Source organism: Eumetopias jubatus, unplaced genomic scaffold, assembly GCF_037043125.1.
Source record: "Eumetopias jubatus isolate StellerSeaLion01/CBP00866 unplaced genomic scaffold, mEumJub1_p1.0 scaffold_12, whole genome shotgun sequence".
Classification (NCBI taxonomy): Eukaryota; Metazoa; Chordata; class Mammalia; order Carnivora; family Otariidae; genus Eumetopias; species Eumetopias jubatus.
In genome coordinates, this window is record NW_028274818.1 from 55,382,307 (window position 1) to 55,407,483 (window position 25,177).

Consider the following 25,177-nt stretch of genomic DNA (forward strand, 5'->3'; position numbering starts at 1 on the left):
ATGTAATGAGCACTGGATGTTATACGCAACAGATGAATCACTAAATTCTACCCCTGAACTAAATTGAATTTAAATTAAAAAAAATAAAAAAATTTAGCTTGCTAACATTTATTCAGAGATATAATTTAATTTTATTTACTAAGCACAGTTACTAGTTTTCAGAGTGTAGGTTATTGATAAAAATTCAGCATATTTAGTGAGCATATTGTTTTCTTGATTATTTGTTTTTGAGGTAACACAGGAAAGGTAGTTATAATTGTATTTCAAAATGATCCTGCCATCCTTATGTTGCTAGAGAATGCACCATGCCCACTCCCCACCCCCAAATACCAAAAATAGTTTCTATAGGCTTATGAAATGAATGGAGAACTGTGAGCTTATTTAGTACATTTTTTTCTTAGAAATTCTATTTCTACAGAGAAGATCAGAAAATGAAATAGTAGTTTGATTTTTTTCTTCTGTCCTTTCAAGGGAAATGAGGCTAGGAGTCTGCAGTGGTTATAGATACTAGCTTAATTGTGGTTTCATCAATATCATCATTATTCAAACTCTTAGTTTTAACATTTTTCTCTTCGCTAATGTGTACATAATCTTTAATATCACTACCTTTTAGGTCTTCTATCATGCTCTTATCTTCCAGGAAAGAATTGGATTGGAACACTTGGTTTTATTCACAAATTCTTTCATTACCAGAGTAACTTCTCTATTTAAATGTGAGCTGAACCCATGTAGAGAAAACCATTCTCCCCAAAATACAATACCTGGAACTGAATATATTTTAGAAGATCAAACTTTCTGGCAAAAATTCTGAAATATTCCAGGAGCTTAGAATTGTGCAGGAAGTTTGGAAAGTCTTCAGGCATTGGAAAGTCACTGAAACAAGACATTTCTTTGCTGGTGTTGGTGATGACAGATTGATAGATACTTGCTTGGCCATCTTCAACATTTTCCTGAAGAATCAAATAAAAAAGAATGATAATCATGTTGCATTTATAACAATCCCTTAGTGTTTTACACTTCTTCCAAATCTAACCCTTGGGAGATGTGATTCTCTTTCATTATTGTAGAATGGTGGCAGTGTCTGGGTGATGGGGTATAACATCATCATCCCATGAGATAGGGCCCAGTTAGGGCCCTCCAGTGTTGCTCCCTGGAGGGGTTATTACCATTGGTGGGAATGGGAGTGGGTACAATCCTCCTTTTGGCACATTGCAGGATATTTAGCATCCCAGATCTCTACCTATTTAATGCCAGCCATTGTAACAATTAGACCCATTCCAAAAATCCGCCTGGGGAGACTATACCCACCTTCCTTTAGGAACCAATAAATTCTGGGGCACTGGTCAGAAAACATAATGGAGAATTTCAATTAGAATGAATACTTCTGGGGCATCTGTGTGGCTCAGTCAGTTTAGCCTCTACATTTGGCTTAGGTCATGATCTCAGGATCCTGGGATTGAGCCCTGTCGGGTTCCCTGCTCAGTGGGGAGTCTGCTTCTCCTTCTGCCTCCTCCCCCCGCCGCTCATGCTCATGCTCATGCTCATGCTCTGTCTCTCTCTCTCTAATAAATAAATAAAATCTTTTAAAAAAATGAATACTTCTGGGGGCAGGTAGTTTTCACATCTTAATTTGAATGCCCTACCTTCATTTTATGCTTTATGCAAGTCAACCTTCCTCAAGTGATAAAAGTGAACAGCATTAGTACCAATCAGATTTTAAACTTGAATATAAATGTTGGTGAGTTATGCTTTGGTAAAACTGGAGGTAGCTCATAATATGGTTGAGTTTATAATTTCCTCTAAGCACACTGAAATCAGCAGGTTATCAAAGAGGCTTGCATAAGAAAATTAAAATAATGTCACCCAAGAAGTCCTCAATAAATGCTTCTAAGCAATTTGAGGCTAGTGTTTGAAAATTAAAATACCATGATTTATTCATCCAGAGTTCAGGGTCATTGTATCCTTGTGTATGAGAGGGAAACCCCTTCATATTCTAACGCAAACTCCCTTAGCATTCAAACACTTACACACAGTTAACATCACACTGAATTCTAATCGCCTAGAAAGTTGGCTGACCCTGATCTCAAAGACTTAAAAAAGAGTAAACCATGGGATCTCACCTCTTTTATCAGCAAAGCTTTTTATATGCATGGGCCTCACTATGTCCTAAGTTCAAGATTATTAGTACCAATATGAGGTACCAAAGCTAAAACAATGTTTGTACTCAGATTGTGTCATTTAAGAACAGTATGTAGCATACTTGCTAAATAAGTTTTTGTTTATAAGGATTCTTCTGAAACTGTAACAACAGTATCATCGGAGCCTTGATTCTGGACTAGGAAAGTTAAAGGCATTGCTCCTGTTCATGTTCAAAAGGCCTCATCTTAGCCTATGGTAGGCGTGGATGAATGAATGGATGAGTGAATGAATGAGAAAGAGATAGAAGGAAAGTGGAAGGCAGGAGCTTCAAATTGCATAATACTAGAGTCATACTGATATGTAAACTATTTCTGGATGTTTCAACATGGTCGAATACAATGTCCTTGGTAAGACTAAGTGCTTGACTTTCCTATCCAACCAAATTCTCAAACTTGGAAATACAGTTGACCCTCAAACAACATGGGTTTGAACTGCGTGGGTCCACTTATACTTGGGTGTTTTACAGTATTTAGGATTTTCTAATAACATTTCTTTTCTCTAGCTTGCTTTAGTGTAAGAATACAGTATATAATACACATAACATACAAGGTGTGTGTTAATCGACTGTTTATGTTATCGGTAGGGCTTCTGGTCAACAGTAGGCTATTGTAGTTATGTTCTGGGGGAGCCAAAAGTTATACATAGATTTTCAACTGTGTGGGGTTCAGCGCCCCAACCCCTGTGATGTTCAAGGGTCAACTGTATTTCATGAGGCAAAGAAATACCAATTTTTTTCCTCAAGACCAGGTAATTTTATAAGTAGTACAGAGTAGAGTTAAACGTGAGAGCCCTGGTGTCAGATGGGGTTTATATCCTGATTCTACCACCCTTAATGGCTTTATAGCCATGGGCAAGTCACTTAAGTCAACTTCCTCAGTTTCTCCTGTAAAATGGGATTTATTAATAATTACAACATTGAGCAATTGTTATCAGGCTGAGATTAGACAAAGTGCTTAGCACAAAGCCTGACTTTAAATAAGTGCTCAACACATGTTTGCCTCTGTTGCTAGGATTATAGGTCATGAGGGTTAATCTTACTAAAGCAGTCATAGATTTGGAATAGCTAAACTAAGATTGTTGTACTATAGCCAACATGTTAGTTTTTTCAAGCACCAATAAAGTGGCTTTGAAATGTGGTTGGCTTCTCTGTCAGGTCACTTTTAAGGGCACTTGGAGTGATGAGAAGAAGATGGTTCTGATGTCTGAGCTCCTATAGTAATTTCAGAGTCTGGGCAAGACTCTCCTATGGGAGTTGTACTGGTGTAGTTTGTCAATAATTGATGGTGACATCACAAATTTCTTTCCTGAAGATCATGTAATAATCTTAATTATGGTTGATTGGTATACAGCTGTTGAAAAAAAGCTTTATTTCTATATGTATTTCTTCCTATGTTGGCTGAAGCAGATGTCCATGTGTTTAAATCTGGGTAAAACTGGGGTTTGCTGAGGGTAATAAAGGGAGAATGAAACTTATTAATAAACAAATACATATCAATCATCTCTCCTGTCCAGGCCCTGAGCTTGGAGTTAGGGACAAGAATGCAAACAGGACACACAGTTTCTATCTCTAGGGAGCTTATTACTACATTGAATAAAAATGCACTTGGACTTTTAGGATGTAAAGGTGGAGACAGAATAAGATGACAAGCCAAAAAGAGGAAGACACAGCTTTCAAAATAGATAAATGTAACTCACATACATAATTTAAAATATAAGCAGTGCCAGGGGTGTCTGGGTGGCTCAGTGTCTGACTCTTTTTTTTTAAGTGTCTGACTCTCGGTTTCAGCTCAGGTCTTGATCTCAGGGTCTTGAGTTCAAGCCCCACATTGGGCTCCACACCCAGTGTGGAGCCAACTTTAAAAATATACATTTAAGGGCTCCTGGGTGGCTCAGTCGTTAAGTGTCTGCTTTCAGCTCAGGTCATGAACCTAGAGTCCTGGGATCGAGCCCTGCATCGGGTCTCCCTGCTCAGCGGGAAGCCTGCTTCTCCCTCTCCCACTCCCCCTGCTTGTGTTCCCTCTCTCGCTGTGTCTCTCTCTGTCAGATAAATAGATAAAATCTTTAAAAAAAATACATTTAAGCACAAATACTGATAGTCTGAATTTCCTAGCAGACAGAATATGCTACAATTTATCTGTTTAAACTAAATGATCATATGATAAAGTGTTTTCCTAATACAGAATTTTCTGAATATCAGAGGACTATGTAGCAAAATCAAGTTAGTTCAGACAGCACTGATTTAGAATTTACGATCTTTTGATCAAAGGTTGGACTGAAGTTTATCTTTGACTCTATAAAAATAAAAAGGTTGTAAAGACTGAACTAAGTTTAAGAAAGATTATAAGGGTGGGGCGCCTGAGTGGCTCAGTTGTTAGGCGTCTGCCTTTCTCTCAGGTCATGATCCCAGGGTCATGGGATCGAACCCTGCATTGGGCTCCCTGCTTGGCAGGAAGCCTGCTTCTCCATCTCCCACTCCCCCTGCTTGTGTTCTCTCTCTCGCTGTGTCTCTCTCTGTCAAATAAGTGAATAAAATCTTAAAAAAAAGAGAAAGATTATATGGGTAATATTTAATCTACTAGAGGGAGCAAGGTTATATAGCAAAAATAGATTACCTTACTACAAATGTGAATTACAAAAATTTACTAATTAGTCATTTTCATTGTGAAGCATTATTATATTGACCTCTACCAATCAATATTTTGTTCACATGGCTAGTTAATCTAAGCAGTTGGAAGTAATAAAATTGTATTTCTTTAAAAATATTTTATCATTCCAAATTTTTACTCTTTCAGGTGGACCTTATATCTATCTGCTCCATTGTTTGAAGTGAGTAAGACAAACTATTTTTATGTTCTTGTCCTACAGTTTGGGATAAACTTGTGGTTCCCAAATGCCATTCAGGGGACGAGTTGCATTATAAGAATTCAGGGGAGCTTTGAAAAAAATATAAAGTCCAAGTAGGTCTGGTTTGGGTCCAGACATCTGTATTTTAGAAGTGCTCCCCTGCTGATTCTTATGCATATGAACATGGGGAACCACCACATTTATTAGACCATCACTGCACTCTGCTCTCTCTCCATTAGGCTGGTATCTCTAGATCTCTGGCTTTGATTGTCAATAGTGACCCCCAGTTAAACTCCCTGACCCCAATATTGCCCACTTTCTTTACTGCCTTCAGGGTAAAGAGTATACTCCTTGGCATGGGACACACATTTCTCATGATGAGACCCTGGCTATCTTCTCTAGCCCCATCAGTTACCACCCACCCGTCTGCATCCTTCATTCTAGCTGTATCACGTGACTTTATCTTCTCTAAGTGTGTCAGGCTTCTCGAGCTTCTGTATTTTTGCACATGCCACTCGCTCTGCCTAGAACACTTTATCTCCATATTCACAGGCCTGATCTCTGCTTATTGTCAAGACAAATGAAAGCATTACACCTTCTAGGAAGCTTGCCCTGTTCTGTACTGCATGAAATTCTGTGCTTACCATAACACTTAGTATAAGAGCCCTTATAAAATTGACTCTGATGTGGATTTTCTTTAATATTTCCTCTCCTGAACTATAAGCCCTGAGACTGTGGGACTGTTGTGCATTTTTAGTACTGTGAAAATTAGCAACAGAAAACCTCACTAAAATGGAGTTGGGAGGTTTTGGCCCCAACACTTCTTGTCAGTTGCAGACCCAGCAGGAAGAGATGGGCTTGACCTTGCACATGGATAATACTCTACTCTTCCATCTGGAGGAAGAGATGCTTTCCTCATCCTCCTGGGAAACAGCTCAGCCAATGAGAAGCTACCATACCCCAAATTCCCAGTTTACTCCAATGGACTTTTAGTTTATAACAGTCTTCCCAACTTACCCCTTTTCTCCTTAAAAAAAACCCTTTACTTTTTTCCCTGGACTTGCCTATGGTTTTGCCACAGCTTGTTTGTCCCAGATTGCAATTCTCTTTTATTCCTGAGCAAACCCATTGTTTGCTGGTAAAATCTTATTTTATTTTTAAGGTCAACAGTACCTAGCATATGCCTGGGAAATTGTACAAAATTATTTAATATGTTGAAAGAATGAAAGAATATGTGATGTTAACTAGAAGCATTTTTCATCACCGCAAATAGGGCTTAATGATACTAAAAGGGACATTCAGTAGCATAGTGGGAATAAGTAAATGTTTTGCTAGTCGTATGCTATAAACTTTTTTCTGTTCTATTACATGCAAACATGATTTCTTTAAAAGTATTATGGCAAGTTAATCAATGTATATCTTAAACTACTGGTGAATAAGCTTAATTAAGGACCATGCATAGTATTTTGTATTTCATTGCCTGGAAAGTTACAAATATCTAATATGTTAAACTTGGTTCCATTAAATGGCAGCAAGGTACAAACACCTAAATTATATTGAATTATGCTGTGATAGATTTTTGGCTTAAATTTACCTAAGGGAATGCCCAAAAGTAAAACAAGGGAAAGGCGGTTATCTCTTCTGGAGAGCAAATGGCTGTTCTAAACCAATGAAAAGGAGCAGAGTTTGCCACCCTAGAATATGTCCGTTTAGCATGGGGATTATTTTAAACTGGTTTATTTATTTTTATTTAAATTCAATTAGCCAGCATCTAGTGCATCATTAGTTTTTGATATAATGTTCAATGACTCATTGGTTGCGTATAACACCCAGTGCTCATTACATCACATGCCCTCCTTAATGCCCATCACCCAGTTACCCCATCCCCCCACCCACCTCCCTTTCTGCAACCCTCAGTTTGTTTCTTGGAGTGAAGAGTCTCTCATGGTTTGTCTCCCTCTCTGATTTCTTCACATTCAGTTTTCCCTCCCATCCCATATTGTCCCTTGCACTGTTCCTTATGTTCCACATATGAGTGAAACCATATAATAATTGTATTTCTCTGATTGGCTTATTTCACTCAGCATAATACCCTCCAGTTCCATCCATATTGATATAAATAGTGGGTATTCACCCTTTCTGATGTCTGAGTAATATTCCATTGTATATATGAACCACATCATCTTTATCCATTCATCTGTTGAAGGACATCTCAGGTCCTTCCACATTTTAGCTATTGCAGACATTGCCGCTATGAACATTGGGGTGCATGTGCCCCTTCTTTCACTACATTTGTATCTTTGGGGTAAATACCCAGTAGTGTAATTGCTGAGTCATAGGGTAGCTCCATTATCAACTTTTTGAGGAACCTTCATACTGTTTTCCAAAGTGGCTGCACCAGCTTGCATTCCCACCAACAGGGTAAGAGGGTTCCCCTTTCTCCGCATCCTTGCCAGCATTTTTTGTTTCCTGTTTTGTAAATTTTAGCCATTCTAATTGGTGTAAGGTGGTATCTCATTGTGGTTTTGATTTGTATTTCCCTGATGGCAAGTGATGTGGAGCATTTTTTCGTGTGTCTGTTATTTTTAAGAAACAGCAGACACAGGGGAAGCTCTGAAGACTGAGTAGAAGTTACCCTTTTGTAAGAGATATTTACATGTAGAAGGGAAATCTCCACTTGTAAGGGTGTCCCCTCGAAGTACCAGGATGAAGGCGGTGAGTCAATCTCTAGAAACTCTTATCAAAGAAGGCAATGACTTAAATCTGCACAACAACCTTACCCTTACTTACTGCTTTTCCTGGTCACCTTCTGTAACTGACTCCCCACCCTCAACATCTTCTTTTGTCTTTAGCTGAAGATGGTATTTAAGGTGATGGCCACTTCAGGTAGTTGCTCAGTTTTCCTGGGTCTCTCCCATGTACAGAGGAGATAGACATGTTATTAAATGTTTGTTCCTTTTCCTCCTGTTACTCTGTCTTATATCAGTTTGATTATTAGACCAGACAAAGAACCTAGAAGGGAAGAAGGGGAAACTTTTCTGTGCCTACACTGGTCCTGTATAATGTTAAACTTTAAGTGAACAGAATATGCTCTTAAAAAGAACAAGCTGTTTGCAAGTGTCCTCAGTTGGTTAAGCATCTGCCTTCAGCTCAGGTCATGATCCCAGCGTCCTGGGATCGAGCCCCACGTCAGGCTCCCTGCTCAGCAGAGAGCCTGCTTCTCTCTCTGCCTGCCGCTCCTTCTGCTTGTGCGTGTGCTCTCTCTCTCTATTGGACAAATAAATAAAATCTTAAAAAAAGAAAAAAGAACAAGTTGTTTGAAACAAAAGAGAGACTGTGAGCCACAGGAAAGATAAACAGGAGTGCATGTTCAGGTCAGTGCAGAGATGGTATCATGTGGGAAGTTCCATTTGGTGCTACCCCAGGTGTCTGTTTCACATTTTTATCTTCCTATTTTCAATATTTAAGTCAATAGTTTTGATGGACACAAATACAGGTGATCAAATTGTGTGTGCCCAAAGCATAGAATTGAAAGAATTGAAATAGAATGGACAGAATTGAAATTTCAAATAAACATTTCTTGACCAAGAATAAAACCAACAAAATACTGTTTAACATTCACAAATGTGATTTCCTATAAAATGGATTAAAAAATTCAGTTTCATAAGGACAGAATAATAGTGACCTGGGTCATCAATGGTTCAAATAAAAAAGATCCAGAACTTTTTTTTTTGCCTTTTCTTCCACTTTATTTCATATTCCCACCACAATAATGACTCCTTTAATTTAAACTAAAAACCATAGAGGGTTCCTGAAAGGGGCAGCAGAGGATCGGAGGTGCCAAAGACTGAGGGACAAGTGGGATGGCGAATCAGCGAATCGTCTCGACTGGGCTTTTGAAGTTGCTGGTGGCTTGGAGCTGCAGCTGGTAGGCCATTGGATGGATCTTGAAACCCTAGAGCCCGGGCACAAACTGGTTGGCGGGCTGCTTGGGCCGGTACGCGGGGTGCACCATGAAGAGCATGTGAGGGAAACCGGTGCCGAAGTAGGCGCCGTCTGTGTGTTGGTGCCTTGATGACTTGGTTGTGTACACGTCCATGCACTTGGGGCAGTAGAGCTTCACCATGGCCTCACCTGGAATGTCCAAAAGGCCGACGGGAAGCATTGGCTGGTTCTCACAGTACACACGGGGACAGTAGCCTCCCTGCTGGTACTTTTCCAACATCTGGGCGATGCCACGGTTGGTGAGGATATAGCAGGCATGGATCAATCCATAAAGCATCTCGGCAGCCTGCTCAATCAGGTCGCTCTGGTTGGGGTTGTCTTCCAGCTCTTCATCAGGCTCCAGGTCCAAGATCATGTCTAGAGCTTGTCGATAGTGAGGAACCTGCTCATTGAGTCCAGTGAGATTGAATTTGTCCTGGATGTAGTCTTCAGCCACTTCACAGAAGAATTCATTGCCACGGAGCCCACAGAACCAGGAAATCCAGGACACCTCCTCTGAGTTGCTCATCTTCACGTCAGCTGCTGGACGGGGACCGGAAACAGGGTCGGGGAGGGGAGTGGCTGCTTCCAAGGAACCGCGACCGCTACAGCGCAGGCCGCGGACCCGACCGCGGCAGCCAGAACTTTTTTTTTTTTTAAAGATTTTATTTATTTGTCAGAGAGAGAGAGAGAGGGAAAGCACAAGCAGGGGAAGCAGCAGGAGGCGTTTTGTTGAGCAAGGAGCCCGATGTGGGACGCGATCCTGGGACCATGGGATCATGACTCAAGCCGAAAGCAGATGCTTAACCAACTGAGCCATCCAGGCATCCCAAGATCTAGAACTTTTAATTGATCTCAAACTCAATATAAGTGATTGGAGTTATGTGAGACAAAGCATGATGGAGAACTTATGTATGTTTAATCTCACTATTGTGGCTACTTCTAAGACCTATCAACTACCATTTATTAGTCACTACGGGTAAGCCATTTACCCTTGGTTTTCTTATATTTAAGTTGAAATTAATAATAAATAATGTAAAAGAGTATTGTGAGTATAAAATGATATAATTCATGTGAAAATAATATGAATGATAGCTTTAATTTTGCAAATGCAGGAAAAGCTAATGCAACATTAAATTTGTTTTAGTAGAGGCAGACCATCCAGGCCAAGTGAAGCATAAGTCATAGAGGGCAATTGTTAGAGCAGTTGATTATAAATTCTTTGAGGGCGGTGATTGTGTCCAATTCATTCCCCATTGTCTAAAGCAATGCCAAGCACCTCTTTAGTTCTGAAAAATATATATGTTATAAAAATAAATTGGTTTGGAATATTGGATCTTGTGGGAGTCACATTTTAAGAGAGAAAGTAAAATTTCAGATTGAATCTAGAGGAAGGAAACCAAGATGGAAAGATATTTAGAGACTATTATATGAAGATTAATTAAAATAATTGAGTATCCGTAGCTAGGAAAAGATATATTTATATCCAAATGTAAAAAACAAACAAGCCTAAAACCAATGTATATTGGTAACTTTCCTGTGAACGCAGGTGTCAGGAACAATGAAAGAGGCAGAGAAGATTAGTGGCTAAAGGAAGATCATGCTTTCCTCTCTTAACACCTCAGTAAGATGATCAACTATGGGGGTTCAGGTATCTTACAGACCTTCATTTTTGTGCTTTTTCCACCACCTATGTTCCCCTGGACAAGTTGTTCATTCCAAATCTCAGCTTCCTCTTCACATGTCCTTGAGGATAATCATAATACCTACTGAAGGGGTTCAGGACAGCCCTCTGCCCCAAACATGCCACTTTGGCATGCGGATTATTTTGAGCTGGAAGCACTTGAGACCTGATGGGCTCAAGAGAACTTTTGTACCCCCTTAACCACACAGAAGAATCTAAATTGCGGGTATTTCCCAGAGTAAGGGTTATTAACAGAGATAAATTTTATCTGAGTGACCCATCTGAATGGTAGGGCAAGTATCTAATTACCAAGCATCTATTCTTCTTATGGCCCTGTGAAATGTATTCCTTTCCTCTGAAGTCCCAGAACCACACCCCCTTCTCCTTAGTTCAGAATGACATACATACCTCATTTTGCCTGTCTTTGGAATTCACGTCTATGTGGATTCCCTGTGCTACACCTATTAAATTTGATTTTCTCCTGTTAATCTCTCTTACGTCAATTTGACTCAGTCCAGCTGGAAGGACTTTTGAGGGGGCAGGAGTTCTTGCTCCCCAACACTACTTTTTAGGAGTATTGTGAAGAAAAAATAAGAGAATGCACAGCAAGTACTTTTCCATTGCTGGAAAAATGCTAAAAATATGTTAATTACCCACCCTGCCCATGTTCCAAAGCTACCACTAGGGGCCGCTGGAGAACCTTTTGGAAGACTTCAGCTCGCACTCTGAGCTGGGCATGGGGCAAGGATTCTTAAATTTTGTTTTAACTTGTCAGCACTAAATATATTAAGTGACCTTAGAAGGATTGTGTGTAAATATAGAAATTAAAGAATAACCCATTTTCAAAATTGATTCTGGATGGTAGAGTACCGAAGAGGCAAAGCTTCCCCGGGGGAGTGGGCATGGTGGCTCCAGCATCCTTTTCAGTACCTCCTCCCTTGGGCAACCCAGTCTGTTGGTAATCAAGACCTTCACATGAGTCCACTGGCCACCTGTGAAATTTTGCATCCTGTATGTTTCACATTGCAGGGAGATTATTTGTCTTGTTTGAGTTGAGAAAATTGTTTATGTTTCTTTATTGGATATAGTTTTGAGAGGTTTGAAATGTGATATTGTTACAGGTTTCAGGAAATTATATACTTAAGCATTTTATATCTAATAAGATTTAATTAATTCAAATTGTAATCTAACTTTTCCAACCCATAGGGAGATATCTCTAATTCTGAAATATTAGACACTGGGAACTGTGTAGGAAAAATATTTTGGGGCAGAAAGAAATCCTCCTGGAATTCATCAAATCATATTTTTGCCAGATCATTCAAAATAACTCTCACCTCTTCTGTTGCGAAATGGATGATAATCAAGTAAGGGACATTAGGCTTTTTTGATATTAAGTCCCAAATCAGGTAATAAAAGACTGACAAATTTATTATTAAATATTAATTTGTTATAACTTCACATTTCTTCCTTAGGTTAAAAAATCTACCTGGGGGGTGGGGAACATCAGTGGAGTCTGTTTGTGAACCTAGAGTGAACAACAACAACAACAAAAAATCTTTGGTTAAGACAAAAATGACCACCTTATTATATCACCCTCTCAGGCAAAGCTATAATAATGTTTATAATGACCAGCTGTTAGTAAGCAATGAATGTGATTCAAGCTGTTTTTCCAGTTTCCTCTCTGCAAGTTACCTGTCCTATATAAGTATCAACAACTCCATCATTAGCTCTGATTGTGTTTGTATAGTTGAATGAATAGATTTTTATTCAGTATTTGTGCAATTTGTTTGCCAAACTTGTCTCATCATACGATTCATTTGGGACTCATGTTAAAAACAGATTCCTCTCCTCAGAAGATTTTGATCTTACTGAAGATCACTTACTTACTTACTGAAGTTTGGTCTGGTGTTAAGTATCTTTATTTAATTAAATAATTTATTTGGTGTTAAGTATCTTTAAAAAACACTCTGGGTGTGTCTTATAGTCATATACATTTAAGAAACCTAAGGTTTCTCAAAAATCTTAAACCAAAAAAATCTGTTTTGGCGTAAAATTCAGTTCAAACTTGCAAAGCACATGTGCTAGATGTCATGCCTTCCCCATAATTGGTCGGCTTATAGGCAGAGCCCTTTGGATGGTCTCTGCTGATGTCAGAATCTGCTTGTAGCATATTCAAACCTTTTGCTTTTGTCTAGAGTGTTCTCACCTGTTCTATCCCTCACTTAGATGTACCTGATACACAGTCCTAAAGTTATTGCTTTGGAGTTCTCAGCTGGAACTTCTGTTTAAACTTTTTGAGCAAAAATGCAAGTTGGGCATGGTTATAAGTAGGGGGTTAGCTGTTTAGAAGTCATAGAGACCTGGGTTTGAATGCCAATTCCTCTAGCTGTGTGACCATGATCAAGTTATTTAACTTCCCTCAGTTTCTGTTTGCTTATCTATAAAATATAAATATAATTATTGTAACTAACATTTATTGCACTCTAAGTTTTTTACATGAATTATGTCCCTTAATCTTCAAAACAGCACTGTGAAATAATTACACTATTCTATTATTATCCTGGTTACACTTAGAAAACTAAGACATAGGGATGTAAATAAGTTTGCCCAAGATCTTGCACTGAGGAGGTGGCAAGCTAGTACTTAAATTCAAAAGACTGTGGGAAAGAATAATTATGAATCTATACAGCTGTCTATCTAGATATCTTTCTAATTTTTATGTAAAAACTGTTGAATGGATAGCATTATCAATATTTAGGTTTGGCTAATAGAATGAACTGAATGAATATATTTAATAACATCTTTTTATTTTATTTTATTTTTCTTAATGATTTATTTATTTATCTGAGAGAAAGAGAGAGCACAAGCAGGAGGGGCAGAGGGAGAGAGAATCTCAAACAGACCCCACGCTGAGCATGGAGCCAGATATTGGGCTCGATCTTAGGACCCTGAGATCACAACCTGAGCAGAAACAGAGTTGGACGCTTAACCTACTGCACCACCCTGGCATCCCAATAATATCTTTAAAGAGTTTCCCAGCAGTTACCCTAGAGTGTCATCAATAAAGCTAAGCAAACAAATGTGGTTTATTTGTCAGAGAAAAATAGTCAGTAGTCGTAAGAGCACAGTCTCTGAAAAAGCAGCTGCTCAGTGATTGGAATGTAAGTGGCATCTTGAAAAGAATTCCTGTCACTTCTGTTTTGTAATATGCTCTCGAATATTAGTGTGTGGCTTTGAGAATCACAAGAATGTGGGCTGGAAATTGCATGATCCATAAGAAAAGGTCCTTTGCATGCCTGGGTCGGCCAGCTGGGGTAGGGTAGTAATGATCTGGGAGAGATGACAGCCTATTTCTTTAGTTCCTGTGTAGCTGCATGAAATAAGTCTGATCAAAGTTGCTTAGGAAATCCCCCAATAAGGCCCATCTGTAGGCACAATCTGTTCAAGAAACATGGAGGTCTTACTTACCTTGAACCTCCACAGCCCTCCAATATCTTCAGTTTGCTCAAAGCAAGTGGGCTCCAATCCCTCATCCACACAGCACTTCAGAGAGACCAGGCCACTGACCCCAGCTCCAATCACTGCCACCTTCTTTGCCATGGTCTTCTGTCAAGGAGTTGATCAATCAATACTGCTTCACTGGGACAAGAGGTAAGAAAGCTCTCACCGTGCGGCCAGTAATCAGCTTGAAACACTGTAGCAGTGGCAATATAATAAGTAGCACTAAATAAAATACCTCACTAGTCAAGTCAGAGACTCCTCATCCCTTTCCGTGGAAGAGGCCAAGTTGTTTCACAGACTTGGCTGCAGACTTTGTTTATGATGTCTTGGTTTAGCATTTAAAACCAACTCATTTAACAAGGCCAAACCATTTAATAACCTAGTGCTATATGATCCAAATCTCTTTACATTCTTTGGAGTGCTGAGCATTTCCTTTTTAGCTACTATCCCCAGCGATTATCCTCACCTTCCTTTTGCCTTTTGGTGCTGTCCCTTTGACACAATAGTTTTCTCTGTTGGGTGTGGGCTGGGAAGCAGTCAGAAGTGCTTTAAATGTTGGAGGAGGCTGTGAGAAATAGGAGGAGCTTCTCACTCCTTCAGCATTTCACAAACTGAAACTCTGGGCCTTCCTTAGGAGTTCTGAAATTAAGCAAGAGGCTTATATTCTGAGGTCCAGGATAATGATCTTTACAGTAACACCATTATACACTTACACATATCATACACATAGTATAAAAAAAAACTTTTTATAATGGATGTGACCAATCTTCATCAACAAAGCTGCAAATATGAATAAATAAATAAAGAAGTTAAAATTATCCCTAACCCCACTGTACAGAGATAATTATAACCAACATGGACATTTTGGTATATCTTTCCAGATATTTGTATATCTACACATATACACACCTGAACAAAAATGGAATGACACTCCAAGTGTCATTCCCAATTTGACCTTTCACTTTCTGGTATATCAATACCTTTATATCTACAGCAACACTTTAATGGCTGCATGAATTCTGTTTAGTTGATGGATTAGTTATCTATCTAACAAATCTTCATTTCTACGAGTTAGGCACAATTTCTGGCATATGACTGTATACAGATGAATGAAACAGATTATGTCCCTGGACTCCTGGAATTTACATTCCTGCTCTGGCCTGGCTTTCTTAGACTTGACAACATCTAGATCCTTGCATACTATGCTCACATGGTCCTAGATTGCTTACCCTGCCCAGACCTATGTCTGATCTTCTGCTTGTGTGTGTGCTGGTTTAGACAAACCTACTGAGACGGCCAAGATCTTCCTGTCCATTGACCTCTTTTTGGCTTGATAGAGAAATGACTAACTTATTTTTCATAAATAAAACTTCTTTTTATTTTGGATAACTTCCTTTTGTTTACAATCTCAGTTATTAGCACTAATAATTAAGAAGTCTAAATCAAGGACTTGGAAAATCTTTGTGTATCTTGGATATTGTCTAAATGATGAAGATGAAGGACTCTGTTCTTCAACAAGACCAGTGGATCTAAAGACCCTGAGATTTTTTAATTTTTATTTATTTTATTTTTATTTTTGTTTTATTATGTTATGTTAATCGCCATACATTACATCATTAGTTTTTTTTTTGAGCCTGTTTTATTTATTTATTTTTAAATTTTTTTATTGTTATGTTAATCACCATATATTACATCATTAGTTTTTGATGTAGTGTTCCATGATTCACTGTTTGTGCATAACACCCAGTGCTCCATGCAGAATGTGCCCTCTTTAATACCCATCACCAGGCTAACCCATCCCCCACCCCCCTCCCCTCTAGAACGCTCAGTTTGTTTCTGAGTCCATAGTCTCTCATGGTTCATCTCCCCCTCCAATTTCCCCCTCTTCATTTTTCCCTTCCTATAATCTTTTTTTTAACATATAATGTATTATTTGTTTCAGAGGTACAGCTCTGTGATTCAACAGTCTTACACAATTCACAGCACTCACCATAGCACATACCCTCCCCAACGTCTATCATCCAGCCACCCCATGCCTCCCCCCAACCACCACTCCAACAACCCTCACTTTGTTTCCTATGATTAAGAATTCCTCCTATCAGTGAGTTCATATGATACCTGTCTTTCTCTGATTGACTTATTTCGCTCAGCATAATACCCTCCAGTTCCATCCACATCATTGCAAATGGCAAGACTTTATTCCTTTTGATGGTTGCATAATATTCCATTGTATATATATATACCACATCTTCTTTATCCATTCATCTGTCAATGGATATCTTGGCTCTTTCCATAGTCTGGCTATTGTGGACATTGTTGCTATAAACATCGGGGTGCACATACCCCTTCAGATCCCTACATTTGTATCTTTGGAGTAAATACCCAGTAGTGCAATTGCTGGGTTGTAGGGTAGCTCTATTTTCAACTTCTTGAGGAAGATCCATACTGTTTTCCAGAGTGGCTGCACCAGCTTGCATTCCCACCAACAGTGTAGGAGGGTTCCCCTTTCTCCACATCCCCGCTAATGTCTGTCCTTTCCCGACTTGTTAATTTTAGCCTTTCTGAGGGGTGTGAGGTGGTATCTCACTGAGGTTTTGATTTGGATTTCCCTGATGGTGAGCGATGTTGAGCACTTTTTCATGTGTCTGTTGGCCATTTGGATGTCTTCTTTGGAAAAATATCTGTTCATGTCTTCTGCCCATTTCTTGATCAGATTATTTGTTCTTTGGGTGTTGAGTTTGATAAGTTCTTTATAGATTTTGGATACTAGCCTTTTATCTGATATGTCATTTGCAAATATCTTCTCCCATTCTGTCAGTTGTCTTTTGGTTTTGTGGACTGTTTCTTTTGCTGTGCAAAAGCTTTTTATCTCGACGAAGTCCCAATAGTTCATTTTTGCCCTTGCTTCCCTTGTCTTTGGCGATGTTTCTAGGAAGAAGTTGCTGCGGCTGAGGTCGAAGAGGTTGCTGCCTGTGTTCTCCTTTAGGATTTCGATGGACTCCTGTCTCACATTGAGGTCTTTCAACCATTTGGAGTCTATTTTTGTGTGTGGTGTAAGGAAATGGTCCCGTTTCATTCTTCTGCATGTGGCTGTCCAATTTTCCCAACATCATTTGTTGAAGAGACTGTCTTTTTTCCATTGGATATTCTTTCCTGCTTTGTCAAAGATTAGTTGACCATAGAGCTGAGGGTCCACTTCTGAGCTCTCTCTTTTTTCCATTGATCTATGTGTCTGTTTCTGTGCCAGTCCCATACTGTCTTGATGATGACAGCATTGTAATAGAGCCAGAAGTCTGGAATTGTGATGCCACCAGCTTTGCTCTTCTTTTTCAACATTCCTCTGGCTGTTTGGGGTCTTTTCTGGTTCCATACAAATTTTAGGATTCTTTGTTCCATTTCTTTGAAAAAAGTGGGTGGTATTTTGATGGGGATTGCATTGAATGTGTAGATTGCTCTAGGTAGCATTGACATCTTCACAATGTTGGTTCTCCCAATCCATGAGCATGGAACGTTTTTCCATTTCTTTGTGTCTTCCTCAATTTCTTTCATGAGTATTCTATAGTTTTCTGCATACAGATTCTTTACCTCTTTGGTTAGCTTTATTCCTAGGTATCTTACGGTTTTGGGTGCAGTTGTAAATGGGATTGACTCCTTAATTTCTCTTTCTTCTGTCTTGTTGTTGGTGTATAGGAATGCCACTGATTTTTGTGCACTGATTTTATATCCCTGCCACTTTACTGAATTCCTGTATGACTTCTAGCAGTTTTGGGGTGGAGTCTTTTGGGCTTTCCACATAAAGTATCATATCATCTGCAAACAGTGAGAGTTTGACTTCTTCTTTGCCCATTTGGATGCCTTTTATTTCTTTCTGTTGTCTGATTGCTGAGGCTAGGATTTCTAGTACTATGTTGAGCAGCAGTGGTGACAGTGGACATTCCTGCCACGTTGCTGACCTTAGGGGAAAAGCTCTCAGTTTTTCCCCATTGAGAATGATATTCACTGTAGGTTTTTCATAGATGGCTTTTATGATACTGAGGTATGTACCCTCTATTCCTATACTCTGAAGAGTTTTGATCAAGAAAGGATGCTGGACTTTGTCAAATGCTTTTTCTGCATCTATTGAGAGGATCATATGGTTCTTGTTCTTTCTTTTATTAATGTATTGTATCACGTTGATTGATTTGCAGATGTTGAACCAACCTTGCAGCCCAGGAATAAATCCCACTTGGTCGTGGTGAATAATCCTTTTAATGTACTATTGGATCCTAGTGGCTAGTATTTTGGTGAGAATTTTTTCATCCATGTTCATCAGGGATATTGGTCTGTAATTCTCCTTTTTGATGGGGTCTTTGTCTGGTTTGGGGATCAAGGTAATGGTGCCCTCATAAAACGAGTTTAGAAGTTTTCCTTCCATTTCTATTTTTGGGAACAGTTTCGGAAGAATAGGTATTAATTATTCCTTAAATGTTTGGTAGAATTCCTCTGGGAAGCCATCTGGCCCTGGGCTTTTGTTTGTTGGGAGATTTTTGATAACTGCTTCAATTTCCTTTGTGGTTTTAGGTCTATTCAGGTTTTCTATTTCTTCCTGGTTCAGTTTTGGTAGTTGATACATCTCTAGGAATGCATCTGTTTCTTCCAGAGTATCTAAATTGCTGGCATAGAGTTGCTCATAATATGTTCTTATAATTGTTTGTGTTTCTTTGGTGTTGGTTGTGATCTCTCCTCTTTCATGCATGATTTTATTTATTTGGGTCCTTTCTCTTTTCTGGTCAGGGGTTTATCAAACTTATTAATTCTTTCAGAGTACCACCTCCTAATTTCATTGATCTGTTCTCTGTTCTTTTGGTTTTTTCTTTTGGAACTGGAGGTTATTATGCTGAATGAAATAAGTCAATCAGCGAAAGGTATCATATGACCTCACTGATATGAGGAATTCTTAATCTCAGGAAACAAACTGAGGGTTGCTGGAGTGGTGGGGGGTGGGAGGGATGGGGGGTGGCTGGGTGACAGACATTGGGGAGGGTATGTGCTATGGTGAGCGCTGTGAAGTGTGCAAGACTGTTGAATCAGAGATCTGTACCTCTGGAGCAAATAATACATTATATGTTTAAAAAAAAAGGAGAAGAAGATAGCAGAAGGGGAAGAATGAAGGGGGTGTAAATCAGAGGGGGAGACGAACCATGAGAAACTATGGACTCTGAAATACAAACAGAGTTCTGGAGGGGAGGGTGTTGGGAGGATGGGTTAGCCTGGTGATGGGTATTAAAGAGGGCACATTCTGCATGGAGCATGGGTGTTATATGCAAACAATGATCTTGGAACACTACACCAAAAACTAATGATGTAATGTATGGTGATTAACATAACATAATAAAAAAATAGAAAAAAAAGAATTATTGAACAATAAAAAAAATAAAAGATAGGAGTGAAACTAAACTATCTCCACATGTCAAAAGCCATATATGAAAAAACTATAGCAAATGTAATACTCAACTGTGGAAGACAGAAAGTTTTTCCTCTAAGATCAGGAACAAGGTGAGGATGCCTGTTTTCACCACTTCTATTTCACATAGTACTGGAAGTTCTAACCAGGGCAATTAATCAAGAAAAGGAAATAAAAGGCATCAGAATAGGAAAGATGTAGAATTATTTCTATTTGTAAATGATATGATCTTACATATAAAAAACCTAAGGAGTCCACAAAGAAGCTGTTAGAATTGATAAATGAATTCAGCAAGTAGAAGGATACAAAGTCAACACACAAAAATCAGTTGCATTTCTATATACAAACGGTGAGCCAAGGAAATGACAAAAACAACTTCATTTATAATAGCATCAAAAAGAATAAAATACTTATGATTTAACCAAGGAAATGAAAAACTTGTACAATGAAAACTATAAAACATTGCTAAAAGAAATTAAAGAGGACAGAAAAAAATGGAAACACATCCAATGTTCATGGATTGGGAGGACTTATATTGTTAAATTCCAACATTACCAAAGCAATATGCAGATTCACTGCAATTCCTATCAAAATCCCAATAAATATTTTTTGGAGAAGTAGAAAAACCCATACTAAAATTCTTATGGAATCTTCAAGGGCCCCTGAATAGCCAAAACAATCTTGAAAAAGAATAAAACTGGAGGACTTATGTGTCCTGATTTAAAAACCTACTACAAAGCTACAGTAATCAAAACAGCATGGTATTGGAATAAAGGCAGACATATAGACCAGTGGAATAGAAGAGAGAGTCCAGAAATATACTATTGAATATATGATCAAATGAATTTTGACAAGGATGTGACGTCCATTCAGTGGGGAAAGGAGAGTCTTTTCAACAAATGGTGTTGGGAAAATTGGATATTCACATGCAAAAGAACAAAGGTAGATCTTTACCTAACACCATATATAAAAATTACCTCAAAATGGATCAAGGACTTATATGTAAGATCTAAAACAATGAAACTCTCAGATGGGAACATAGGACAAAACTTCACGACATTGGCTTTGGCAATGATTTCTTGGATATGACACCAAAGGCCCACAGGCAATGGAAGAAAAAATAAGAAAATTGGACTTCATAAAAATTAAAAAAAATTGCATATCAAGAAACACTGTCCACAGAGTAAAAAGGCAACCCACAGACTGTGAGAAAATATTTGCAAATCCTGTATCTGATAAAAGATTAGTATCCAGAATATATAGAGAACTCCTAACACTCAACAACAAAAAACATGCAACCTAATTAAAAAATGGGAAGGATTTCAACAGACTTTCCTCCAAACAAAATACCTGGATGACCAATAAGCACATGCAAAAATGCCCATCATCACGAAGCATTAGGGAAATGCAAATCAAAACTATGATGAGATACCATCTCACAGCCAGTAGGATGGCTACTATCAAAAAGCCCAGAAAACAGCAAGTGTTGGTGAGGATGTGGAGAAATTGGAACTCTTGTGAACTGTTGGTGGAAAGGTAAAATGGTATAGTCACTGTGGAAAACAGTATGGAACCTCCTCAAAAAATTAAAAATAGAATTACCATATGACCCAGCAACTCTACTTCTAGGTATATAACCCAAAGAATTTAAAGCTGGGTCTCAAAGAGATGTTTGTATACCCATGTTCACAGCAGTATTATTTACAATAGTTAAAACATGGAAGCAACTCAAGTGTCCATCAACTGATGAATGGATAAACAAAATGTTTATTTATTTTGTGTATACACACACACACACACACAAACATATATATGGAATATCATTCAAGCTTAATAGGAATGAAGTTTTGCAGCATGCTACAATATGGATGAACCTTGAGGACGTTATACTAAGTACAATAGACATGTATTAAATGACTCCACTTACATGAGGTACTTAGAGTAGTCAAATCATAAAGACAGAAATTAAATGGTGGCTGCTAAGGGCTTGAAGGAGGGGAGAATGGAGAGTTATTGTCTAATAGAGAATTTCAGATTTACAAAGTGAAAAGTATTATGGGGATGGATGGTAGTGATGGCTGCACAACAATGTGAATGTATTTAATACCCCTGAACTCTACACTTAAAAATGGCTAAGATGGTAAGTTTTATGTTACATTTTATTTTAACTCATTAAGCAAAACAAAACAAAAACTAAAACTAAAAAAAACTAAACCATGTCTCACTCCCTGAGGACAGGAATTACTGAGCTGGGAGGACAAGTTCTCTCATTAAGTTGCTTTGGACCCTAGGCAGATGACAAACTGAACAAGTTTTATTGTCCCTTCACCATGACTCAGTTTTTTCTGTTTGAATGAATTCATCTGTATCTCCTGTGTGATGTATACAGTCCCATCACTTCTATATGCTCTATATTTCCTGGGGCAGCTCAGATAAGGAAATGTTCTTTAGACCAGATTTAAAAAAAATAGCTTTATTGAAATATAATTCATATACTATATAATTCACCCATTTAAAATATGCAATTTGGTCGTTTTTAGTGTATTCACAGAGTTGTGTAACCATTACCACAACCAATTTTAGAACATTTTTATCACCCCCAAAAGAACTCTTGTACCCATTAGCAATTACCCAAATACCCTTGGTCATAGACAACCACCAATTTCTGTTTTCACTTTCTGTTGCTATAGATTTGCCAACTCTGAACATTCCATAAAAATGGAATCATATATGTTTTTTTGTGTGTGTGACTGGCTCTTCTTTTGCTTAGCATAACGTTTTTAAGGCTTATCCATTTATAGCATGTGTCAGTATTTCCTTTTATTGATGAACAATATTTCATTGTATAGATACTGCAGCTTATTTATCCATTCACCAGTTGATGGACATTCAGGTTGTTTTTACTTTTTGGCTATCATGAATAATGCTGCTATATGTATTCATGTGCAAGACTTTGCCTATCTCTGGACCAGAGTACTAGAATGAGAATATAATAGAATAATGGTATACCATTAGAATGACAGTAGGGTTATCCCAAAGTTGGAGTTACGGAGCTTCAACACCATGTGGGCAACCCCAACAGCTGGATAGTTTTCTATTTTACTTTTTCCTCTCAGGGAAGGACTGTCTAAATGTTCCTTTTTGCTATATTCTCATTTCTACTTTTGTATGCTGGAAGCTAAATCATAAATAAAAAGAAGCTCACATATCACGCAACAACTGGTTTTAAGCCTAAGTTGGTCTAGCTCCAGATTTATGAAAAATCAAAACAAAGGAAAAAAACCAATGCCAAACATTTCACTAGTTCCGAAGGATCATAGCTTTGCTAAAACACCCAATTTATATTTCTAAACAAAACATTTAATCCTACAAATAGAGTTGAATAGTATGAGAAATGATCTGTGTACAAGATTATTCATTGAAGAAAAGTGTCAGAACGTTGGAAACAAACAAAATGTCCATAGGAGACTACTTCAATAAATTACAGTGCCTGCATGCAGCTGGATAATATGCATCTTTTAAAAGAATGAGAACGTTCTCTGTACACTTATTGCCAAGGTTTATTATTAAATAAAAAAGCAAGGTATAGAACAGTGTATATATTTTGCTGTACTTTGTGTAAGACAAGGGGAAATAAGAAATTGCATTTTAATTTTCTCATATTTGCATAAATAAACTCTGAAAAATTATTCAGGCCATTAATAAAAGTGACTACCTGAGGGACCAGAGAGAAGGTGGGGACTAAAAAGAAGGAGATCAGGACATGGGCAGATAGAGGTCAGGAGTGAAAGCAGGATTTTTCACCTTTATTTTAAAGTTTTTGAATCATGAAAATATATAATTATTATAACAAAACAAACACACACATAAGCTCAATGCTTATTATTAGTCCATGATCCAAACAACATCTTCATTTAGGTTACTTCCTCCAGGCTTGCCTAAGCAAGGTGTGAACACTTGTCCTGCATTATCATTGCTGAAACATGGGACAATAGGTGTGCCTTGTTGGCTCAGCTGGTTTAGCAGGCAACTCTTGATTTCGCTTAGGTCATGATCTCAGGGTTGTGAGATAGAGCCGGTGTGGGGCTCTGTGCTGAGCATGGAGCCTGCTTAAGATTCTCTCTCTCCCTCTGCCCCTCTCCCCACTTGTGCGCTCCCCCACATGTTCTCTCTCTCTCTCAGGAAATAAATAAATGAAAGGATAGTGCAATGAACTAAAGGACAAAGGGAACAGTGGGAAGGTCTGCTTTAAGAGGCAAATGATATAGTCCCGGTTCAGCAAGATAGAAAATGATTGTATCTGTCAAAATAGCAGTTTTCTCAGTTTCAAAATATTCTAAGGTCTAGTCTTTGCAGAACACTTGTTAAAAGTAAATGGTAATGATTAATCACCTTGTTTAGAATGTCCTGCCTCCACTTCCACCTATCAAACTCCTACCCGTCTTTGAGGGTCTTTGCTGATCACCCCAGCAAGAAATTAGAATTTACGGTTGCTACTGTTGAATTGAACCTGCACAACCTAATTACAGTACCTATTAGATTGCTCCTTTACAACCAATCACTAACTCCAGCTCTTTCTATCAATTTAGTTTCTCTCAAACTTGTTCTCTTCCTTATTCCTGCTACCATCGGAGGTCAGATCGTCATCACTTTGAACCGGAAGTCTCTCTCATCTCCCTACTCTCTGTGTTAACCCATCACTGCCAACCACCTTACCCCCCCCCACCCCCGCCATTCATTCTTCACACTACAGGCGTAATTGAGAAGACTCTAGGTTAGATATAGTGGACTGAACATATATTTCTCTCTGCTTCCTTTTGAATTCCCACTAAAACGAGAATTAAAAAAAAAAAAAAACCTAAAGGATACCAAAAACGAGAGAGGAGATTATAGTAGAGAAGAAATGTCAGCACATTTTCTGAAGATGGGAAGTGAGCTGATGAGTCATCAGAAATGAGAGAGTTAACTCTGAGTGCCTGCAAGGAGGGTGCTAACACCTAAAAGTGAATTTATACCACATAAAGTCTGGAGGCTTAGGGGTTGGAGGCATCGGGAGCTGCAAAGGTGTTAGTAGAAAGACACAATATGAGTGGTTGAAAGTTTGTTTACGGAACAGATATTTCTCACCTCCATCCTGTACAACTGTGGGAGGGACATTCCTCCATCCTGGATGGATACTGGAGATTTGATCTTTGTAGAAATTGAATTGATGAATTTCCAGATCTAGAGATTTGAAAAGCCTCCAAACCAGGGCACTTCACCATGGAATTTACTGCAGGGATAAAAATAAAGTCCCATGACCTTCCAGAAAAAGAGATACAAGTCATGTATAAAAGACAGAGAAGACAAACAACTTGAATTTTTGGTGGTTATCTTCTCTGCAGACACATACATAACTTCTAATCCTACTATATTTTGTGTAATTTAAAATTATATAGTTTATAAGTCAAGATAATTTTTGGTCTACTCTTAAATATTCTAAAGTACATGCTTGGATTATAGATCATACTTTATTCTATGAG

General features: G+C 38.3%; 1 protein-coding gene and 1 pseudogene across 1 annotated transcript in view; both read right to left on the reverse strand.

Annotated features, from left to right (window-relative positions):
- Positions 1-22,256, reverse strand: part of LOC114223985 (flavin containing dimethylaniline monoxygenase 2) — a 34,525-nt gene extending 12,269 nt beyond the window's left edge. Inside the window, exons 1-3 of the mRNA XM_088016776.1 lie at positions 22,230-22,256; positions 14,180-14,314; positions 762-950 (exon numbers count right to left, since the gene is read on the reverse strand). Of these exons, the coding sequence (XP_087872902.1) occupies positions 762-950; positions 14,180-14,311 (321 nt within the window). The 5' untranslated portion in view covers positions 14,312-14,314; positions 22,230-22,256. The remainder of the gene's footprint in view (positions 1-761; positions 951-14,179; positions 14,315-22,229) is intronic.
- On the reverse strand, positions 8,915-9,587 carry LOC114223986 (casein kinase II subunit beta-like; annotated as a pseudogene).
- Positions 22,257-25,177: the final 2,921 nt, after the last annotated feature.